The sequence below is a fragment of the Strongylocentrotus purpuratus genome, unplaced genomic scaffold (genome assembly GCF_000002235.5).
Source record: "Strongylocentrotus purpuratus isolate Spur 01 unplaced genomic scaffold, Spur_5.0 spur5_scaffold_5, whole genome shotgun sequence".
Taxonomy (NCBI): Eukaryota; Metazoa; Echinodermata; class Echinoidea; order Camarodonta; family Strongylocentrotidae; genus Strongylocentrotus; species Strongylocentrotus purpuratus.
In genome coordinates, this window is record NW_022145611.1 from 28,873,323 (window position 1) to 28,892,460 (window position 19,138).

The following is a 19,138-nucleotide window of genomic DNA, read 5'->3' on the forward strand; positions in this document are numbered from 1 at the left end:
GAAGCTACAGTATGTCACTGATTAATGTGTGTATTGACAGAGGAATTATCCCGTCATGAGTCCAGCAGTCCATAGCAATTTGACAAATCACACCTCAAAAAGGTAATTAATCTTTCAGAAAAACCACAACAACCACATTCTGATCAGAAGCTGTAAAGCATGATTCCTAAGATAGGACGATGTGGTGGGAGTTTCCAAGAAAAAAAAATGATATCAATAGAGTATTTGTGTCATGAAATTCAGGATATGAACAATATGCACAAAGAATGTATTTATTGACTAATTGCAATTAACATAAACTGGGGTAGACGTGAACTTAATGAGCAGAGTTTGGGTCCATTTTTCATAGGAATAATTTGTTTAATCATCCACGATTATAATTATCTTTAAAGGTAAATAAAGGTATGTCACATTATCATAATCATACACAAGTAAAGCATGGATGGGTTTCTGTTTAATAATGTAACATTTCATTTCATTTCTTTAGAGGAGGTTGTGCATGCCAATGAATTGTTCATCTTTTCAAAATTATATTATCAATTACATTCTGCATATAAATAAACCATTGCCCATTGCAAAAGGCGACTACCGCACTGTATTTGTTAACCACAAGTAACTTCCCGTTCATATGTGATTTCAGTCCTGCAAAACACAAACATCTTGCAAAAATTAATTGCACCTTACAATGAATTGCATCTAACTGTAAAATACATGTTACACTGACTGAAATCTAATATTGATTTTGAAGATATTGAGAGTAGACACGATAAACAAATTTGGGGGGTACAGTCAAATAAATCCCTTAATGTTACAATGCTCAGGTGAACTTTTATGCAGAAAATCGATGCAATCTCATTCAATCCTACTCCTAATTTACAAAGAAGCTACGTGATCAAATTCCTAACTATTGTAATGCTAATGTTCATACTCGGCTCATGTTAGTTATCAAGGGACAGCGATCTTGGATAGATTTCCATTTTAAATATATCCTCCTAATATGAATTTCCTTTTCAAGTACAAGGCCCTGTGAACTTTGATGCATATTATCCTCATGACAGTAGACCTTTAGGTATACATAACCCACAGCATTCTCTCACATCCATGTCCTATAAAACTCTACCTACTTAAAGAATTGTAAACAGACGGTGAAAAGAAAATCAATCAATTCATCGTAATATTCCCACACATACACAGGGGAGAAAAAGAACTCCCTCCACAAACACTTCATATGCTACTCACAACCAGCACAAAGGGGAAAATGCCAAACACTGAAGCACATTAAACACCGTTTGGAAGGGTTACCAGTTTTTCAAAATCAAACTCTGAACGTGATCTGTTGACACAGACTACGTTCATGAATTGCAGGTGCACTGAGAAATGGCATTCCTCTTTTATCCAAGTTAATCAGGCAAACATGAAGCTCAATGGAATTTCAAATATGGATGAGTGACTTCAATACCTACTAATAATGGATTGCATTTTTAAAGTTCATCCCGGTTAAAGTTTTGAAAGAAGCCTAATACCCTTACCATGACTTTCACAAGGGATATGTATACCACATGTTAATAATATATATGATGCCAATGCTGAGACATTAACAATTTACTTTCAAATGAGAGTGGTTTCAAGTATGAATAAACAGGTGTCTTAAATCTAAAAAAAAAGAAAACAAAGTAAACCTTGTCAAATCTAGTATGATGATTTTTGTTCAGTGTGTTATAAAAGAAGTTTATGCACAAAAACCCAAATTATAAATTGAATACAAATTTTGATTTTGGGAAGGAATTCACTTGGAGTTTGTAGTCTATATCTAAACTATAGTGCCCTAACACTTTGGATTAATTTATCAATTATAGCCCAAGAGTATTAATACCTAGTTGACATATCTCAAAGAATGTATACAATTTGACACAGTCTATAAAAGTAACCAAACTTGACAGACATAAACAAACCCATGAACTGGTCACATTGATTACATTTCTTGCTTTGGAACGAAAACAAGTTATTCTTATTTTCTTACAATTGAAAGCTCATTGAATAGACTTTACCCTTGACTTTTGATTTATTTGATCAGCAAAGAATGCTCTTTGCTTTATTTGCGATGTACATACTTGTTATTCAGATCTAAATTACCAAATTATTAAACCTTGATGTTGTGCTCCTTACTGGACACCCCCCCCCCCCCCCCCATGGGAAGAAGTGTTGTCTTTTTAAGAAAATTCTCCCTACACTATAAATCTGACAACATAATAATATGTATTATAATGTTTTCCTTCACCATGAAAGGCAAACAGAAAAATCATAATAAAAAAACTGTTGAAACCTAACCTACAAAGGAGAGGATAACACAATAGCTTTGCCTTTGGATGGTGGCACAGTTGTCCCAAAAGTTTGCTGACTCTGATATGAAAAACTTTTGCATGCAGGGCCAAATTACTGTAAATTCCAACTGTGCTAACCACATGATTTAAATAAGTACATATGAAAATTCTTTCAAAGTGGCTTCCTAACTCTCTTTAGTCAAGATTATTAAAGGAAACCTCACCTCCAAAGAATAAGTGCAGGTATTCTGAAAACATGAGATGTATTCCTGCCCTTTGATATACATAATTCCTTACGAAAATAGAAAAGAGATATATAAATGAAGATAATTCTTGGCATGATGTAATGCCTTTTAGCATGACAGGGGCGCAGCCATTTTCTTGAAGACTTTTTAAAACAGTAACAAATTCTTTTACTTTTCAATGGGGTACAATTATAGCTGAGAAAAGAATATAACAGGGGACTAATTGTAACTAATTCATTTTAAAATACTAAAATATAGCAGTTGATAAATCTATTACATTCATTAGGAAACCTTCATCCCAGAAGAGCACCAACTTATTAATGCAAGTTGTCTTCTGGCAATTGTAGTACAAAGGATAATAACAGGTGAATGAAATGCTTCATTACCCCACACACACCTGTGAAGGAAGCATCCATAAATTTGAATATGATTCTCATATTACGTCACGTTATCAAGAAAATGGTGATGCCCATGTCATGCTGAAAAACTGTACATTATTCTTGCTTTATGCCTCTCTCATACACCTCGGTGTGGAATCTTGTAGATTAATGGGCAAGAATAAAATGAATCTCTCAAAATAAGTAAATTTATTTCTTGGGGTGAGGTTTCCTTTAAGTACATGATTTGCTGAAATCACTATACACATACCGGAAGCCTATCTAGTTCTACAGTATTGACATGAAGACTCAAATATTTACTATAGAGGGTTCAATCCTAAGACCCACCACTTCCTTTTAATGCAAAAATTCAGTTCCTGGTTGGTTATTGTTGTACACAAAATGAATTTATTGTTCAACCTTATTTTGTCCCCCCCCCCCCCCCACGATGGAATTCCTTCACGATTCTATATGATATTGGAAGTATGTACTGTCTTGCCACTTTCGAAAGATCCCTTTAAACATACTTCTTTTCTAAGTAATATAATATTATTTTACCTATTTAATGACTTTTATGTTTCTCTTCCCATACTGTGATTTTGTAAGCGTTATGTTATTTTTCAAAGTAGCTGTGCGAAGATTTTTAAAAAAAACTTAATTTTCATTATTGCAATTTTATAAAAATTCAATGCTTGGAAACATTCAAAGTAATGATTATTATCAATTACAAAACGCTTATATACAGCCCCGGCATAGCATCTGAGGAGCTCTCTGAACACTGCTGAGATGTGTGACATCACAGGTTGGGTATGATTTTTACGACATGTTGTATGGTTTATAAACCGCCCTCGTGTATTCGCCGACTTTGTCGGCAGCAAGCCAGGTCCGTGTTTAAAAAAAACATGCGGGAAGGCCTTTCATTTAACTGCGAGGTACAGCTGAATGTGTAAGATCATTAATGTAAATTAAAAAACAGTAGAGGACCTAGGATAGAACCTTGTGGTACGCCGTGTAATAGAAGAAAAATTGGAGGAATTATTATTATAAACTACATATTGAGATCTATCAGAAAGATTACTTTCAAACCAAGATGACAGACAAATTGACTGCTGTTATAGTTTACGAGTGGTGATTTAACACATCAATTACTGAGCTGGGAGACATTGCCAGGCATAGCACCAGGTGGAGGGGCATAAATCGATGTACCGTGTATAAACCGCACCCCCGACTTTGAATTTTTTTCGGCGGCAAAAAGGTGCGGTTTATACACCGTTAATTACGGTAAGCTGAATGGCCATGATTATCAGTCAGTTTGAGGGTATCACTGGGGTACTACCCTTCTACATCTACACATAGTTACCTTGAGGAGTACTGATGCGTTTGTTGCTGCGTCTAAGCTTGTTAGCCTTGATCTTGCCGTGCCTCTTCTTAGGGACTGGTTTCTCGTCCTGCTGCTGCTGTGTGATTACCAGGTTGAGTTCCCTCTCCAGGAGCTCGATCTCCCTCTCCGCCAGATCCTGCTCCCTCCTCTTCAGCAGGGCAGCATGGAGCTTCTGCTGGATCTCAGCCTGGGATAGCTCATCCTCTCTCGTCCTCAGCTCCTGCAGGTATCATCATAGCATTATCTCTTATTAAATTTTCTATCTGAGAATCGCGTTGAAAAGAGCCATACTTAAGCTTTTCATCTTGCACTCATCAGATTAAAATGCAAGAATGAAACAGAAAGCCGAAATTGAACAATATAAACAGAAACTTATCTATCTAACAAATGAAAATGTCCAACTTTGGATCTTGCAATTCTACATCAAGAATGTGTAACATTTGTTGACTGATAAACTGTCAACCAAGTGAAATGCATAGAAAGGACACATCCTATCATATTTGAGCATTTTATTTATCTGAATGTATTCATTTATTTTTTTGCAAATGTTGTGATTGTAATATTGGAAATCTCAGGTATCATCAATGCAGTACATCCATAAATACATATTGAAACAAGTATAGTATAGACAATTCACACAATAATATATCTTGGTAAAAGTGATCGAGTCCTGTTGATTCTAATCATCATAACGTGTAGTATGAGTACCCTTCAGCAACTATCCATTTAGTTATCATTCAATATTTGCTTACAAAGAAGAAAACACTGAAAGCATAAGGAGAAAAGAGTGGAATTATGATCAATGAGAAGTTTATCAGAAGAAATGGGAAATGTTAAATTTCAGCCTATAATCGGAATAATCCTACCAGTGACTTGTTGTAAAGCCTTCGCGATCCTTCAAATGCCATCAAATGCCCTCCTTCTTTTCAACCCTATATGGACAAATTATGACAAATGTTAACTCCTTTCTATGACCCTTTATCAAACATCTCCTGAATCAAATCGGCAATGTCATTTCTTTCTTCTTCAAATAGCTTAAAATACCCTCCTAATTTGATTCCTTTACAGATAAATGTTTTACTTCTTTATGACAAACCTTTTCCTTGACCCTGAGTTCATCAAACATCTCTTGAATCTCTTCCTTCCAGTCCTGCTGCATGATATGGAAGGAGTCCTGAGGCGTGTTGATGAACGGAGACTCAGAGATGTCTTTGAGCTGCTGCATGATCTCACTGAACGTCGGCCTTTCATGGGGGTCGTAGTTCCAGCAGTCTGAAAGGGGTAAAATATAGGGTAGAAACAGAGTGAGCGGGTATCTTGCAACGATTTGATTTTGAATGGGAACATGAGGAATAAATCAAAAAAGTCGATATATATTAGAAATGAACCATTCGATGAAGGACATATAATTAAAACCACTTACATGTACCAGTACATATTTGTTTAAAAGGAAGGCAGATATTTCACTTCAAGTCATATTCTCTTTTAAGACATACCCCCTTCCCATCCATACAAGCAACTCAATTCTATATTGGGAGAACTGAGGTATTTGTTCCCAGTTCATTGTGACTGTGCCAAGAACCAGTAAACGCCTGGTAGTAGAATCACTGTCCGGCAAGCAGTAGATGTATGGTTCAAATACCGCTGGTTCCAAGATCTTTTCTGACTCTTTTTATTACAAGATTGAACACACAGTCTTTATTTACTGGGAGCAAGCCAAAATTTCTTACAAGTTTAAACTATTCCCAGGAAGCTGCCGGTAGTCAATTCTATAATACTCCCTATTGCATTACCCTTGCAATTCATTTTTCTCTCTTTGTCTCTCTATATAGCTTTTTATCTTAACTTTCTCGCTCCCACTCCTACTTTTGTACCTGTTCTTGGCCTCGCTGAAAACAGACTATACTAAAGTGTAATCCACATAATGTATCTTTCGCATCTTACGCAGATCTAGGAGAGTAAATTGAGCTAAATTGAGGAGTGGAATACGTATGACATTTGGAGGGTGAACCTGTCCCAACCACTCTCAAATCTTCATGCAACTCCAATATTAAGAAATGGATACCTCGATGTACGATGAAAAGTAGCTAGAGAAATCAATCAAGATCGGAGGAGTATGAGAGCAGGAGATGAAGATGGGTGAGTTGAAGAGAGAAAGGGGGTATTCACATTTCAAAGAATGATGCTAGAATAAAATGTTAATGTACTATTCAGTCATTTGATAAATAGGCATGTCAAGTGCTGGGATAAATGTGAAACATTTGAGAAAAGGTTGAGAAGATAAGGTGTCTTCCATTTAAAAGAATGATGCTAGAAAAAAATGTTAAGAGTTTTAATCCAAAGGTGGGTCATTTGATCAATGACCGAGTCAAGTGAACAGAAAATGTGAAAAGAGCTGAGAAAATGTTAAAGAGAGAAAGGGGTGTCTTCACATTCACAGATTGATGCTAGAAAAAAATGTTGGGGTATTATTCCAAAGATGGGTCATTTGATCAATGAGCGAGCCATGTGAACAGGTAAATGTGAAAGAGTTGAGAAAAGGTTGAGGAGATAAGGGGATATTCACATTTCAAAGAATGATGCAACACAAATGGTTCGGATACAATATGGAATACTTGAAAGGGCAGGGGTCAAGTGCAAGGATAGAAATAGAAGAGAAGGGTAAGGGTTTATTTACACACAAAATTTAAATCGACAACAAATGTTTGGATAAAAACAAATAGATGAGATTCTCAAAGTCCCTTCATGTATGTTAGGCATTTGTTATTTTTTACTAGAGCTCTTCTTCAGCTTTTCTAGAGCTTCATCACTGAATGCCCAAGGGTGTTTCTATCACTGGTGTCTTAGAAGAGTTGAGAATAGGGACGAAGTTGCAATTGTAGATGACTGGAAATATAGAAGACTGTTTATATATAAAAACGTATGCTACAAATATGTTATTCTAGATTTTTTACAAACAGCTACTGCTACATAAAAATTGTTCTCTACAATTTGATGACTGCAAAACACAAATTTAAGATGTTTTCCATGTATCCAGGAAAACGCTTAATCTTGAAGATGTGAATCTTTGATAACGAGATATCAATGGGGATTTGGGATGTGGGAGAAATGGGATCGAGGTCGGTGGAAGATCTATTACCAATGCACACATACATTAATCCTAATGTAGTTTAATAGTCATGCCCAAAGCAAGGCCAAGTATCCTACTTCCTACATAATACATCCAAATGTCAAAAGTTCAACTGCTAGTAAACTTCAATATGGAACACTGCATTCTAGCTAATCCACCATCATTTACCATAGTCACACAAGGAAACATACACCTAATTGAAATGTAGAAAAATTATTTTATTATTATTTTAACAAGAACTGTCCACGATCACCAAAATATGAAATATATCCTTTAAAATAAAGCTCTCCTGGATAGTGTGGGAGGGTGGTTGTTCTGGTTTGCTTGTTAAACTAAGAACAAAAACTCATACCCCCAAATATAGATTTGCTTTCAAGATAGGAATATTATATTGCATTTTGCAGCACTAAGCAACACATAAACTGGAAATTGTAACAAGAAATTCTATACAACTAGCATGAATTGCTTGAATGTAATATCATAAATGAATTATCCTGGCACATAATTGAATTCCTGCTCCTTGGAAGTAGGGATGAAATTTTTGCAGCAGCATGGTAGAACATGATTCCAATTTTATCAGAATTTCTGTATGTTTGTTTGAGTTACATCACGGCAACCGAAAGATAATTTGATTTTTATTTGTGATATTGCTCTGTTGATCAACATTGACTATGGGTCAAATAGTTCTATACTCGCATTGTGTTTTACAAACTGTAAACACAAAGCTATTGAGCATTAGGTATGTCACAGGATATTATTTTCCACTTTTTGGCAATGAACATGTTATGCAAAAGGGTAATTTCCTTAATGCTTAATTATTACAAACAGGATAAGACTTCATGTGTATATGTGCATGTCCCTTTCTATCAGACACGATTATTTGCAAACTCTGCTGCTTTAGACAATTTAGAGCAGAAATGTATTATGAAAATAGCAATTGATTTCTCTAAAAACCTAACCTGATTGTCCCCTTTTCAATTCAAACAAATAATAGAGTAAACCCTAATCTTGTCAAACTTATAATAAAGGAAAATGAAAATAGATTGAAGTGCATAAAATTTTAATTAAAATTCACCAAAGCTGTGAGAAGTCTTTGGCATTCTCGTTTAGCGGATCAGTACCACTGATGGCCTGCAGTGGTCAAGGGATGACCTTTCTAAATACCAGGCATGTACGTCCAAATGCCAATTTCAGCTAGCAAGGGATACTACCTGTGCGAGTTGAGTTGAATTGGTGATTGGCTCTTGATTGTATTGATAACTTTCCTTGAAAGGGAATCATTACATTGTACTGTGCATACAATTTGAAATGGTTATGTACCTTGGACATTTTCAATTATCCATATGGATCTCTAAGAGCTCGATGGTATTTTTTATCTGATAATTCAATCCCTCTGTATTTCTTTTATTTCTATCTGTCCTAAAAATCTAGACATCATTTCATCTGAATAAAAAATAAAACAATCAGATAGAATGTTTCATTTAATAAGTAACCAATACAAAGATAATTCAGAAGATGGACAGAAACTTTTTTTTCTTCTCAACTTAGATATCATTTTCACTTTACAAATTACAATTTCATATCCTAGGCAACCCTCCCCTTCCCCAATTGAAATAAGACATTCATATTGTACTTCCAGGGTGAGACTATCTTTTCATTAGCATTTTACAGAAGTAGGGAACCTGATATGAACTTGTTCGGAATCAAAGAAAAAATCTAAAAATTTTGCTCAATTGCAATACATGTAATACAAACTATGCCCAAAACAGTCCCATCAAATTTCCAAAGAAGCGTTTGGTGTCTGAGACTATCTTTGCATCAGAGATGTAGGGCTGCACGACCGACCCAATGTCTATTTCACCTGAGATGAACTTGCATGGAATGCTACCTACGTACAGTAGCAGGTGTATGGATGCGGGACGAAAGCTATCTAACGAGGAGAGAAGGTGTGAGTTCCACCCTTCAGAAAATGGATTTTAAGATGAGCTGTATATTTCCAAGCTTCGCAAAATCGATAGCATTTAGTGAGAGGAGTTTTCAATGATAGGGGAGTGATAGCTCAATTAATAGTTCATGTTATCTCTGTTACAAACAAACAGGTGGGTGAAGTAGGCTGCAGATAGATAGTTTACTGGCTTGCCATATACATGTGTATCTACAAATCAAATAACAAATATGTTTGCTATTATGGCATGGATTTTCATAGAGTTCATGAGTACAAAGTGCCAGAACTAAGTCAAACTTTACTATAAATTTGAAGGCATGTACCACTTGTGGTAATATACCTAATATCAATTGTTTTCAATTTAAAACAACTTGTTTGCATGCTACAGGAAGAAATGTTCTTGAAATTGCATTTGAATGAGGAATGTAACATGGTGTTGGAAGCTGGTTGTCATTTCATCATGATATGGTAATAAATGAATAAACCTGCAAAGAAATCTAAAACATTTATATCATGGGATAATTTTAAACATACTAGTGTGTGATAGATATGTTTATTTAGATTACATCTAGTGAACAGTCTGAGGGGGGCAGGCGATGTGTTTCTGTCACTAGATATGATAAAAACAACATCATTGATGACCCAAATTCAAGTGACAACCTCTATAAATTTTCCTTCATAATGTAATCCAATCGTACTATTTTGATGGAATTCATGAATATCGTAACTGAAAAAATGCTTGTAGTCAGACTAGCAAGACTGATGCCTTCCATGACCGACTGCAAGAAGAAGAAGCCATTGGAAATACAATCCGCTCTCAAACTCAACTGAGATGTCTATTCCGTAAAGAATATTTCCTCTGTTTTCTACTATCTCAATTCCCTTCACTTTTTTTTATACTATCGTACCGTCTTCCTTCATATGTCTCTCTGTATATCAGTGGAAATTACACAGAAGCGGAGAGTATTTATTGCTCTGCTAAGTGCCAAAAAAGCTCTGAAAAATCCAGCTCTATTGAATATATCAAACATAAAATTTCTGTAAGGACACTAAAAATAAAAGTTCCACTCAACTATAAGGAGTATTTTTCACACCACTGTCACTTTACATTTCTATAAATCTATATTCTCCCTCTCTCTCTTTCTCTCTCTGCCCCCTTTCCTTGGTTCCTTTCTGCTGTTCTTCCTATCTCCCTCTATTATGGCATTTTTTAATCAACTTGCATTTATTCCCACCCCCTCTGTTTCTCTCTCTCTCTCTCTCTCCCTCTCTCTCTCTCTCTATCTTGATATTTCTCACATTCTCTCTCTCCATCTCCTACTCTCTCTTACTCTTTCATTCCTTTTTTTTGTGTTACCACTTACGGCATCACGTTTTGTTTTCAATCCATTACGAGTTGCTTACCATGAAAATCCATATCGTGTGTCATCCAAAACAAGTCTTTCATTTCCACTCAACACATATCTTCCGACATAATAATTAAATGCCCAGGACGAATTTCTTTCAGTCCGCATGTGAATTTCCCTTGGCACAGCACACATAACGTCCTTGTTTTCACGAAGTGACGGTAGCGAGAAAAATCGTAACGCAAAGTGAATGCAATTTTTTTTCACTACCGTCACTTCGTGAAAACAGCGACGATAATTATGATCACAAACAACACCAACATCATGATTTTATTTCTTCAAGGCTTCGATATCTGCAACATGTCTCAATCAAATCAAAATATACTTGCATAAAATCTAATCTAAGCCAGGAAAAATATGGAATGGTGTTTCACAGATGCACTGCATGAATATGTGCATGCAGTTTCTATAGCATTCAAAAAAATATATATGTCTCAAGGTCCATACCATCATGACATGGTAAAATAATCGCATCACTGTAAACGAAAAGCAAAATGCAATGTTGTGGTTTTTTATTAAAAAAATGGCCGAGCAAATAGGCCCCTATGCATACCCACTTATTTGTGTGTTGTTGCATACAGATTGGTGACTCGCACTAGGTTAAGAATCTCATTATTTTTTGCCCCTGTGGTTTTTGGTTTACCATCTTGTGTCTAAATGGGTGTTAAGTGTTCATGTTCATGTATGGTTTGATAGAATGTGAATATTGAAGATGGTAATAATTTTATCAATACAATTATTGTCCTGCCATTAATCCAATTATTATTTTTATTGTTATTATCACCTGACACATCAATGATGGTATATATTTGAAACATGTTCCTACAAGTGTTGAAATGCTTAAGGCGAGGCGTCAAAAATATCGATACCAGCAGGCTGCCGCCTCACGTATTGGCGCATCGAGGCTGCAATTACGGCCGAAGCCTGGCTGGGGCAATTATTTTTCACTTATTAGCCCAGCCGGCTTGCGCCAGGCTGGGATCTGAGGCTCGGTTTCCATTCGAAAGGCGGCAGCCGGCGCATGCTTTTGTTCGGAGACCATTATGATGACATCGTGAGTTAATTGAGGGTCCTACCGCCAGCGGTAGCCGGCTGAGCTAATTTAAAAAATGCAGCCAGGACGCACAAGTGCAGTTAGCTGCCGCTGGCTGGTATATTTATTTTTGACGCCTCGCCTAAATAAGTAACTACTTTGCTTAATGTTCAATATAGAATGCAGTTTCATTTGTTTGTTGTCTGTTTTTCTATAAATGAGGAGTTGGAGCATAAAGTAATCACAATAAGGTTAAATGCATATGTTTGTTTGTTTGTTGTTGTGTTTTTTGTTGTTTTTTGTTGTTGTTTTTTTGGGGGGAGGGGGTATAAGTGCAGTTATTTCCTATCATGATTTCGTCTAAGAACATAAGCACATCAGTCATCACTGTCCTCACATCTGTAATTTCATGCTTATAAGGATGTAAGTCTGCATGACATTTCATGTTCTTTTCTTCCTCCTTTTTTGGGGTCTTTTTTTTTTTTTGGTTTCATCTCTCATTTCCCTTTGGGGGGGGGGATGAGGGGGTGGTTTGGGAGTAGAGAGGCAGTTAGGACGCCAGTGGGTTATCCACTGATATCTCTCCTGCCTTACCAACTTACATCATCGGTGCACATTACAGTGTCTGTTTCTCTCAAAGTCAACGTCATATATCGACCTCTTATACCTGCCAGGCAGGCTGTATTTCCTTTCTCTATCATTTCTTTCCAAACCGATGCAAATTTGCAACCACATCAAGTTCAAGTCTCCAAATCGGCCGAGAATATGGGCTAATCGTAGCTGGTGACCGTCTGCTGCATACTCTAACGTTTCAAGCTCTATTACATTACAGTTCCTCGCCTAGTTGGAAATACATAAACAACACTAGGTTTGTGAGGATCTGCTAAAATTCTTGACTGCATCATGCATCTCTCTGCCGGTGCCTTCATCCCAGATGAAATATTCATCCCTAGATGACACTCTGGAGTGAATACTGTGTCCGGATGATGAGATTCATAACCAGTCTCGTCCATCCGGAGCATCGGGTATGATGAGAGATGACGATCATGATGATGAAAGCGAGTGACGCTCGGGTTAGCCAGATGCTCTCAAAGATAATGGAAGATACGTACTGGACTCCTCTTTGAGGTCAAGTTTATTTGTCAGTGCTTCATACAGTGAAGTCCTTGTAAGATGCTATGTCAGGATCACTTGTCCAATGTCCTGATAGGTGTCAGAAGGGCAAGTAATGTCACCTTCCCCATATGGTAAATCAACTTTTAATTCCCACACTGAACCATCAGTGGAACAATTTAGAAATAAACGTTGGACAAAGGAAAAACGATTCAAGACAATCTGCAATGATCACTTTTAAGCTTGTACTCAATACTCCAAACTAAATGAATCAAACAAAACAGAACACATCAAGAGGAAAGAGCAAGAAATCTTATGATTTACTTCCCCGACTACATGCATGCAAAAAGTAAAATGTTTGCTTGCAGTACCCAATCAGCCATCATTGAGCATCTCATTCCTCCTATCCACAGATGACAAACACAGGTATTTGTAATGCTAATATGATATTTCACACATCCGCCAACAAGTCCCGGGTAAGCCATTGAATACGAGGCTGAATACATAACTGGAGGATATGATTACTATCATACATGGGAACATGACTGGATCATATTCCATGATCATAATCAGTATGCTGCTGTTTGGCCTGAGGCTACCAGCTTGAGTTTTGCAATCATCCCAAACTTAAAGTCTTTAAAGGATATCGCTTGTCCAAATTCAGGCAATCAGAGAATGCAGACTCTTCATGAGCACCTTACGATTCGTATCAAATGATAAATCATTAAAGATGACTTGTACAGTGCAGATATAAAATGAAAAATTAATTGGCATTCTGACTGGTACTTAATTTTATTTAGCAAATGAAATAGTAGCTGTTCTGTTCCAACAATGTGTTATCAAGATCTCCATGAGAGAATAGAACAGACTCATGATTGAGATGCAAAATGCAATTTAATTTATCCGCTCCCAATTCTGAAGTACTAAAATTAAACCACGTTAAATTATTTAAGACATTAAAGATGTGTAAGAAATGATTTGAGTTCTTTGAAACAATGTTATAGATTTTATTTCTAAATTATCTTCAAGTCATAAATATGAATAGATTTGTGGAAAAGATTATTTCCAATCAACGCCATGTTAATCACTGCATTTGTTATAGAAAGAGCTGGAATTCAATTAAAATTATGAATTTAAAAAAAATATATAATATTATTTGTTTTTCATGATCATTTTCATTCACTCTGCTTTTGTTTCCTTCTTCCAGTTTCTTCTCAAACTATCTGGAATAGCTTCCTATTCTTACTTCTAATGATTTTATTGTTATTATCTTTTTCTTTAATTCATCCTTTCTCCACCTTAAAAAGCTTCCTCTTGCAAGATGCAAACTTCTTTATCTTCCTTGTGTTCTTCTCTATATCCATTCTGTTGCCTCCCTTATTTCACATCTCCTCTCCTTTCTATTTTTCCATCTCTTCTGTTGCCTCTTCCTTATTTCACATCTCCTCTCCTTTCTATTTCTCCATCTCTTCTGTTGCCTCTCCCTTATTTCACATCTCCTCTCCTTTCTATTTCTCCATCTCTTCTGTTGCCTCTCCCTTATTTCACATCTCCTCTCCTTTCTATTTCTCCATCTCTTCTGTTGCCTCTCCCTTATTTCACATCTCCTCTCCTTTCTATTTCTTCATCTCTTCTGTTGCCTCTCCCTTATTTCACATCTCCTCTCCTTTCTATTTCTCCATCTCTTCTGTTGCCTCTCCCTTATTTCACATCTCCTCTCCTTTCTATTTCTCCATCTCTTCTGTTGCCTCTCCCTTATTTCACATCTCCTCTCCTTTCTATTTCTCCATCTCTTCTGTTGTCTCTACCTTATTTCACATCTCCTCTCCTTTCTATTTCTCCATCTCTTCTGTTGTCTCTCCCTTATTTCACATCTCCTCTCCTTCTTAGTTCTCCATCTCTTCTGTTGTCTCTCCCTTATTTCACATCTCCTCTCCTTCTTAGTTCTCCATCTCTTCTGTTGCCTCTCCCTTATTTCACATCTCCTCTCCTTTCTATTCCCCATCTCTTCTGTTGCCTCTCCCTTATTTCACATCTCCTCTCCTTTCTATTTCTCCATCTCTTCTGTTGCCTCTCCCTTATTTCACATCTCCTCTCCTTTCTATTTCTCCATCTCTTCTGTTGTCTCTCCCTTATTACACATCTCCTCTCCTTTCTATTCCCCATCTCTTCTGTTGCCTCTCCCTTATTTCACATCTCCTCTCCTTTCTATTTCTCCATCTCTTCTGTTGCCTCTCCCTTATTTCACATCTCCTCTCCTTTCTATTTCTCCATCTCTTCTGTTGTCTCTCCCTTATTACACATCTCCTCTCCTTTCTATTTCTTCATCTCTTCTGTTGCCTCTCCCTTATTTCACATCTCCTCTCCTTTCTATTTCTCCATCTCTTCTGTTGCCTCTCCCTTATTTCACATCTCCTCTCCTTTCTATTTCTTCATCTCTTCTGTTGCCTCTCCCTTATTACACATCTCCTCTCCTTTCTATTTCTCCATTTCTTCTGCTGCCTCTCCCTTATTTCACATCTCTCCTTTCTATTTCTTCTGTTGCCTCTCCTTATTTCACATCTCCTTCCCCTGGTCCCCTATCAATCTCATAGAAGGGCTCCACACTAAAGACATCCATGGAAATAGACCATCAGTATGACTCAGATTAGAGGCCTAAAAATGAGAAGTGATGCCTGAATTGCCAAACTTAATTGGCGATGCATACATTTGGATGTGCGCCGGGGAAATCTCCACCGATTTAGATGAACATTGTAAGCACATTACTTACAAACTGGCAGCTCTAAGCCTGACATTAAGCGTGACTACTGATGTCACACGGCAACAAGGACAACTCGGCTTCGGAGAAACATTAGAGCTACTGGCTGCTGAATAATACATCACAGAATCTAAAATCACTTTGGGCAATAGCCTTCAAAGGCCACGATGAATAATCTTACACTTGTCTGATAAAAGAGAAAGTAAGAGAACAAGGCTGAAAGAGCAATAGATGGAATAAAACCCAAAATAATTATGATGTAGATAATGAAAGAGGAAAGAAAGGAAGTAGAATCATTGTGGTGACAAAGGCAAAAAGATAAGAGAAATGGAAGAGAGGTAGAGAACATGACAAATTTCAAGATGATTTCCATAAAAAGGAACCATTAATAAAACATGGATAGCAATCTTGAATTTGATGGATATCTTAAATAAGATGATGAAGAAAAAGCAAAAATAGATACCTACCTAACAGCATTTTTGAGAAGATTTCTGGGCATGTTGATGGAATAGGGAGTGTGAGTTTGTTGACAGCGATGCCATACGCTACAGCCAGAGTGTCAATACCTTTGTAAGGGACCTCTCCCGTCAGTAGCTCCCATAACAGGATCCCAAAGCTGTAAATGTCACAAGAAAATAAACAAGAAAATCAATATTATGAAAACTCTGGAGATGATCATCGTGACATATCTGTAAATAAATTGTGAACGATTGACACATTGACATTTATACCATAGCCTTGCTCACACTACTGCCCCACCATATATTTACCTTGTGGAAATCAAATATTGAGAATTCATGACTTTTTTTCCCTTCAATATTACAAAATAATCAAGAATGCTTTTATTATTCCAGCAAACAACTCTTAGGAGTCTTTAATGTGCCAATCAGCTACAAATCATTAAGCACACCTCAAGAATTCACAGGGGACACATATGAAAAACATATATATTCACTCATTAGAATATACAATGTTTACACTCCAACTGTCAAATGAATATACATGACAGGTTAGAAAATAGAAACTGATGTAGGATTATGTGCCTGCCATTTGTAAGCATGTTCATGGGCAAGTTTTCTGTAGGTTATTTTCTGGAGAAAAAAAAATCAAATGTTGCCATTCTGTCCACCCACTAACACTAAAGATTAAATACAAAACTACGTTTAAATTCATCATTCTTTCACATTCAACATAATACATAACACATGTTGACAGATAATGCACAATCAAAAGATAAAAGGAAATTTTAAAAAAGCACCAAACTTAAAAGTTCAACAAGAATCAGAACATTCAGATTGCATCTGCAACATCCATAAAGTATACCACACACTCACAAAACCTTTTAAACAAATCCTTGTTGACCACACAAATTTCCAATTCACATACATAACATACATAGTACATACATTGAGAGAAAATATTAGGGGGCCGGTGTAGACTGTGGGCAAAATATAAATGGCTGTGAAGAAGAAAAAAAAGTGTCATGAAAAAAAAAATCGAGAGCAAGCAAACATTCGCATGTTAGGAAAAATTCTACTCGACTGTTGGCCATTGTACTGGTGCCCATCTCCATATTCAATGTAAGTGCAGTGACCAGGTCATATTTCCAATCTCGCGAATCCTCCTTTTTTTCTCTCTTCTTCTACTTAAAGAGTGCCGTCCATTTGATTGAAATGTTTACAGTAAGCTATTTTTGTGATGCGCTTGCTCTGAGCATGCCTTTTCGTGATTCAAATTAGATTTGCACTGCCTGTTCTACTGAACTGCCCAACCGCAAGATTTTCTCTCACGACACGTACGACTAAATCTACATGAATGACATGTCAGTTTTTCCTTGTCAGGTAAATGTATACAGTGCTTATTTATCCTCTATCATCGCTTTTATTCTTGAATCTTATGTCAGGCTATGTTATGTTGTTGAAGAAATCCATCTCATATTATTTTACACCAAAGTTGCTTTGCCTTAAATTTCTCCCATTTTGTTATTTTCTTATCATTTCGCTACAATTCTTTTATAGTGATACAAACAATATACATATTGTAGGAGTCTGAACACATTGTAGTCTAATCTGAAGGCAGGGTCACATAAAGGGAGTTCAGAATATTAATTATGATTAATTTCCAAAATATATCAGATTTAATTTCCAGAAATTTAAAGATACTTACATGTACTTGTTCTGCCAATGACACGACAATCCCTTTAACAAATATTTCAATCTTTAATTTGTCTTTAGTCTCTTTAGTACCCATGTACTACATGTACTGTTAATTGCATCTATTTGATCTATTACTTTCATGCATATAATGAGCATTGATCCAGAATAAAGCCAAAGACAACTATCATTTCACAAACCGACACAACCATGGATAATTGCTTCATTGAATACGCACAGACATCAATCCAAATATATTTTTAGGCAACATGCATTTCTGTATAAAATTGAATATCAGCATGACACATAAAGACTTAGCTAACGAGGGTGGGGGAGGGGCAAAACCTACCCAAGCCCCTCCCCCTTTCAGACCCAAGTAGCATATATTGTACACGAAAGTATAAATTCAGAATTAACCCCAAAATATGCCCTTCTGCTCCATTTTTAAAACTCAAAAGTCACCCCAATAAGGTCATGACAATTATTATGCTTTGTAATTAAAATTTCAGAATGGTGCCCCCTCCCCCTTTCCTAAAATCATTGAATGTACCCTTGCATTTATAAACTGTACATGTACAAGTGTCTGTATAGCTGGTGTAACGCCTACGTTGCCAGGTTGGATTCATTGATTCCCTGTTTAACAAGATTACAAGACGAGGGATAGAAAATTAGAATTATTCATCAGGAATCAAGCAACTGATGGAACTGACAAGGTATCAATTGACTGGATATTTAAAAGCTTACGATGCTAATGCACGAACTCAATGACTATTGATGCCATTAAGCTCTACGACTCTAAGTCTCTATGGCTGCGTTCATGCTTAAATTTTGAAGGCAGAATGAGCGATCTGAAACGCTCATCGTAAACGCTCATCGTGATCGCAGTTCCACGATGTAGTGTTCATGCTTACTTCTCTGGCTCTTCTCTGGCTCCCCAGGCAATTCTCCGTGTGTGGCCTTAATTGGTCTTCCAGCTGGATTCGCAAACCTTCACTGTGCATGCTACGTAGACCCACTTGAGGTCAGTGCGTTGACCCCATTTAAACGCGTTTACAAATTGTAAACGCATCTTTTTGTGAGTTTACCATCGGCGATCATGATCGCTTTTTTTCGGTGATTCTACAAAAGTGAGCATGAACGCAATCGTGTTTTAAACTAAACGCGTAACAGATGCCTGATTCTGGCCGTCAAAATCAAGCATGAACGCGCCCTATAACTGCCAGTAATCTTAGGGTGCGTTTAATCGACACTTTTTCACCCTAAAATCACGGTTTCT

General features: G+C 36.7%; 1 protein-coding gene across 2 annotated transcripts in view; it reads right to left on the bottom strand.

Moving 5' to 3' along the window:
• The window catches only part of LOC582769 (mitogen-activated protein kinase kinase kinase 11), a 65,368-nt gene that overhangs the window by 16,166 nt on the left and 30,064 nt on the right, over positions 1-19,138 (bottom strand). For both annotated transcript variants that reach the window (XM_782710.5, XM_011677817.2), the window contains exons 3-5: positions 16,177-16,325; positions 5,421-5,596; positions 4,304-4,544 (exon numbers count right to left, since the gene is read on the bottom strand). In XM_782710.5, the coding sequence (XP_787803.3) occupies positions 4,304-4,544; positions 5,421-5,596; positions 16,177-16,325 (566 nt within the window). The remainder of the gene's footprint in view (positions 1-4,303; positions 4,545-5,420; positions 5,597-16,176; positions 16,326-19,138) is intronic.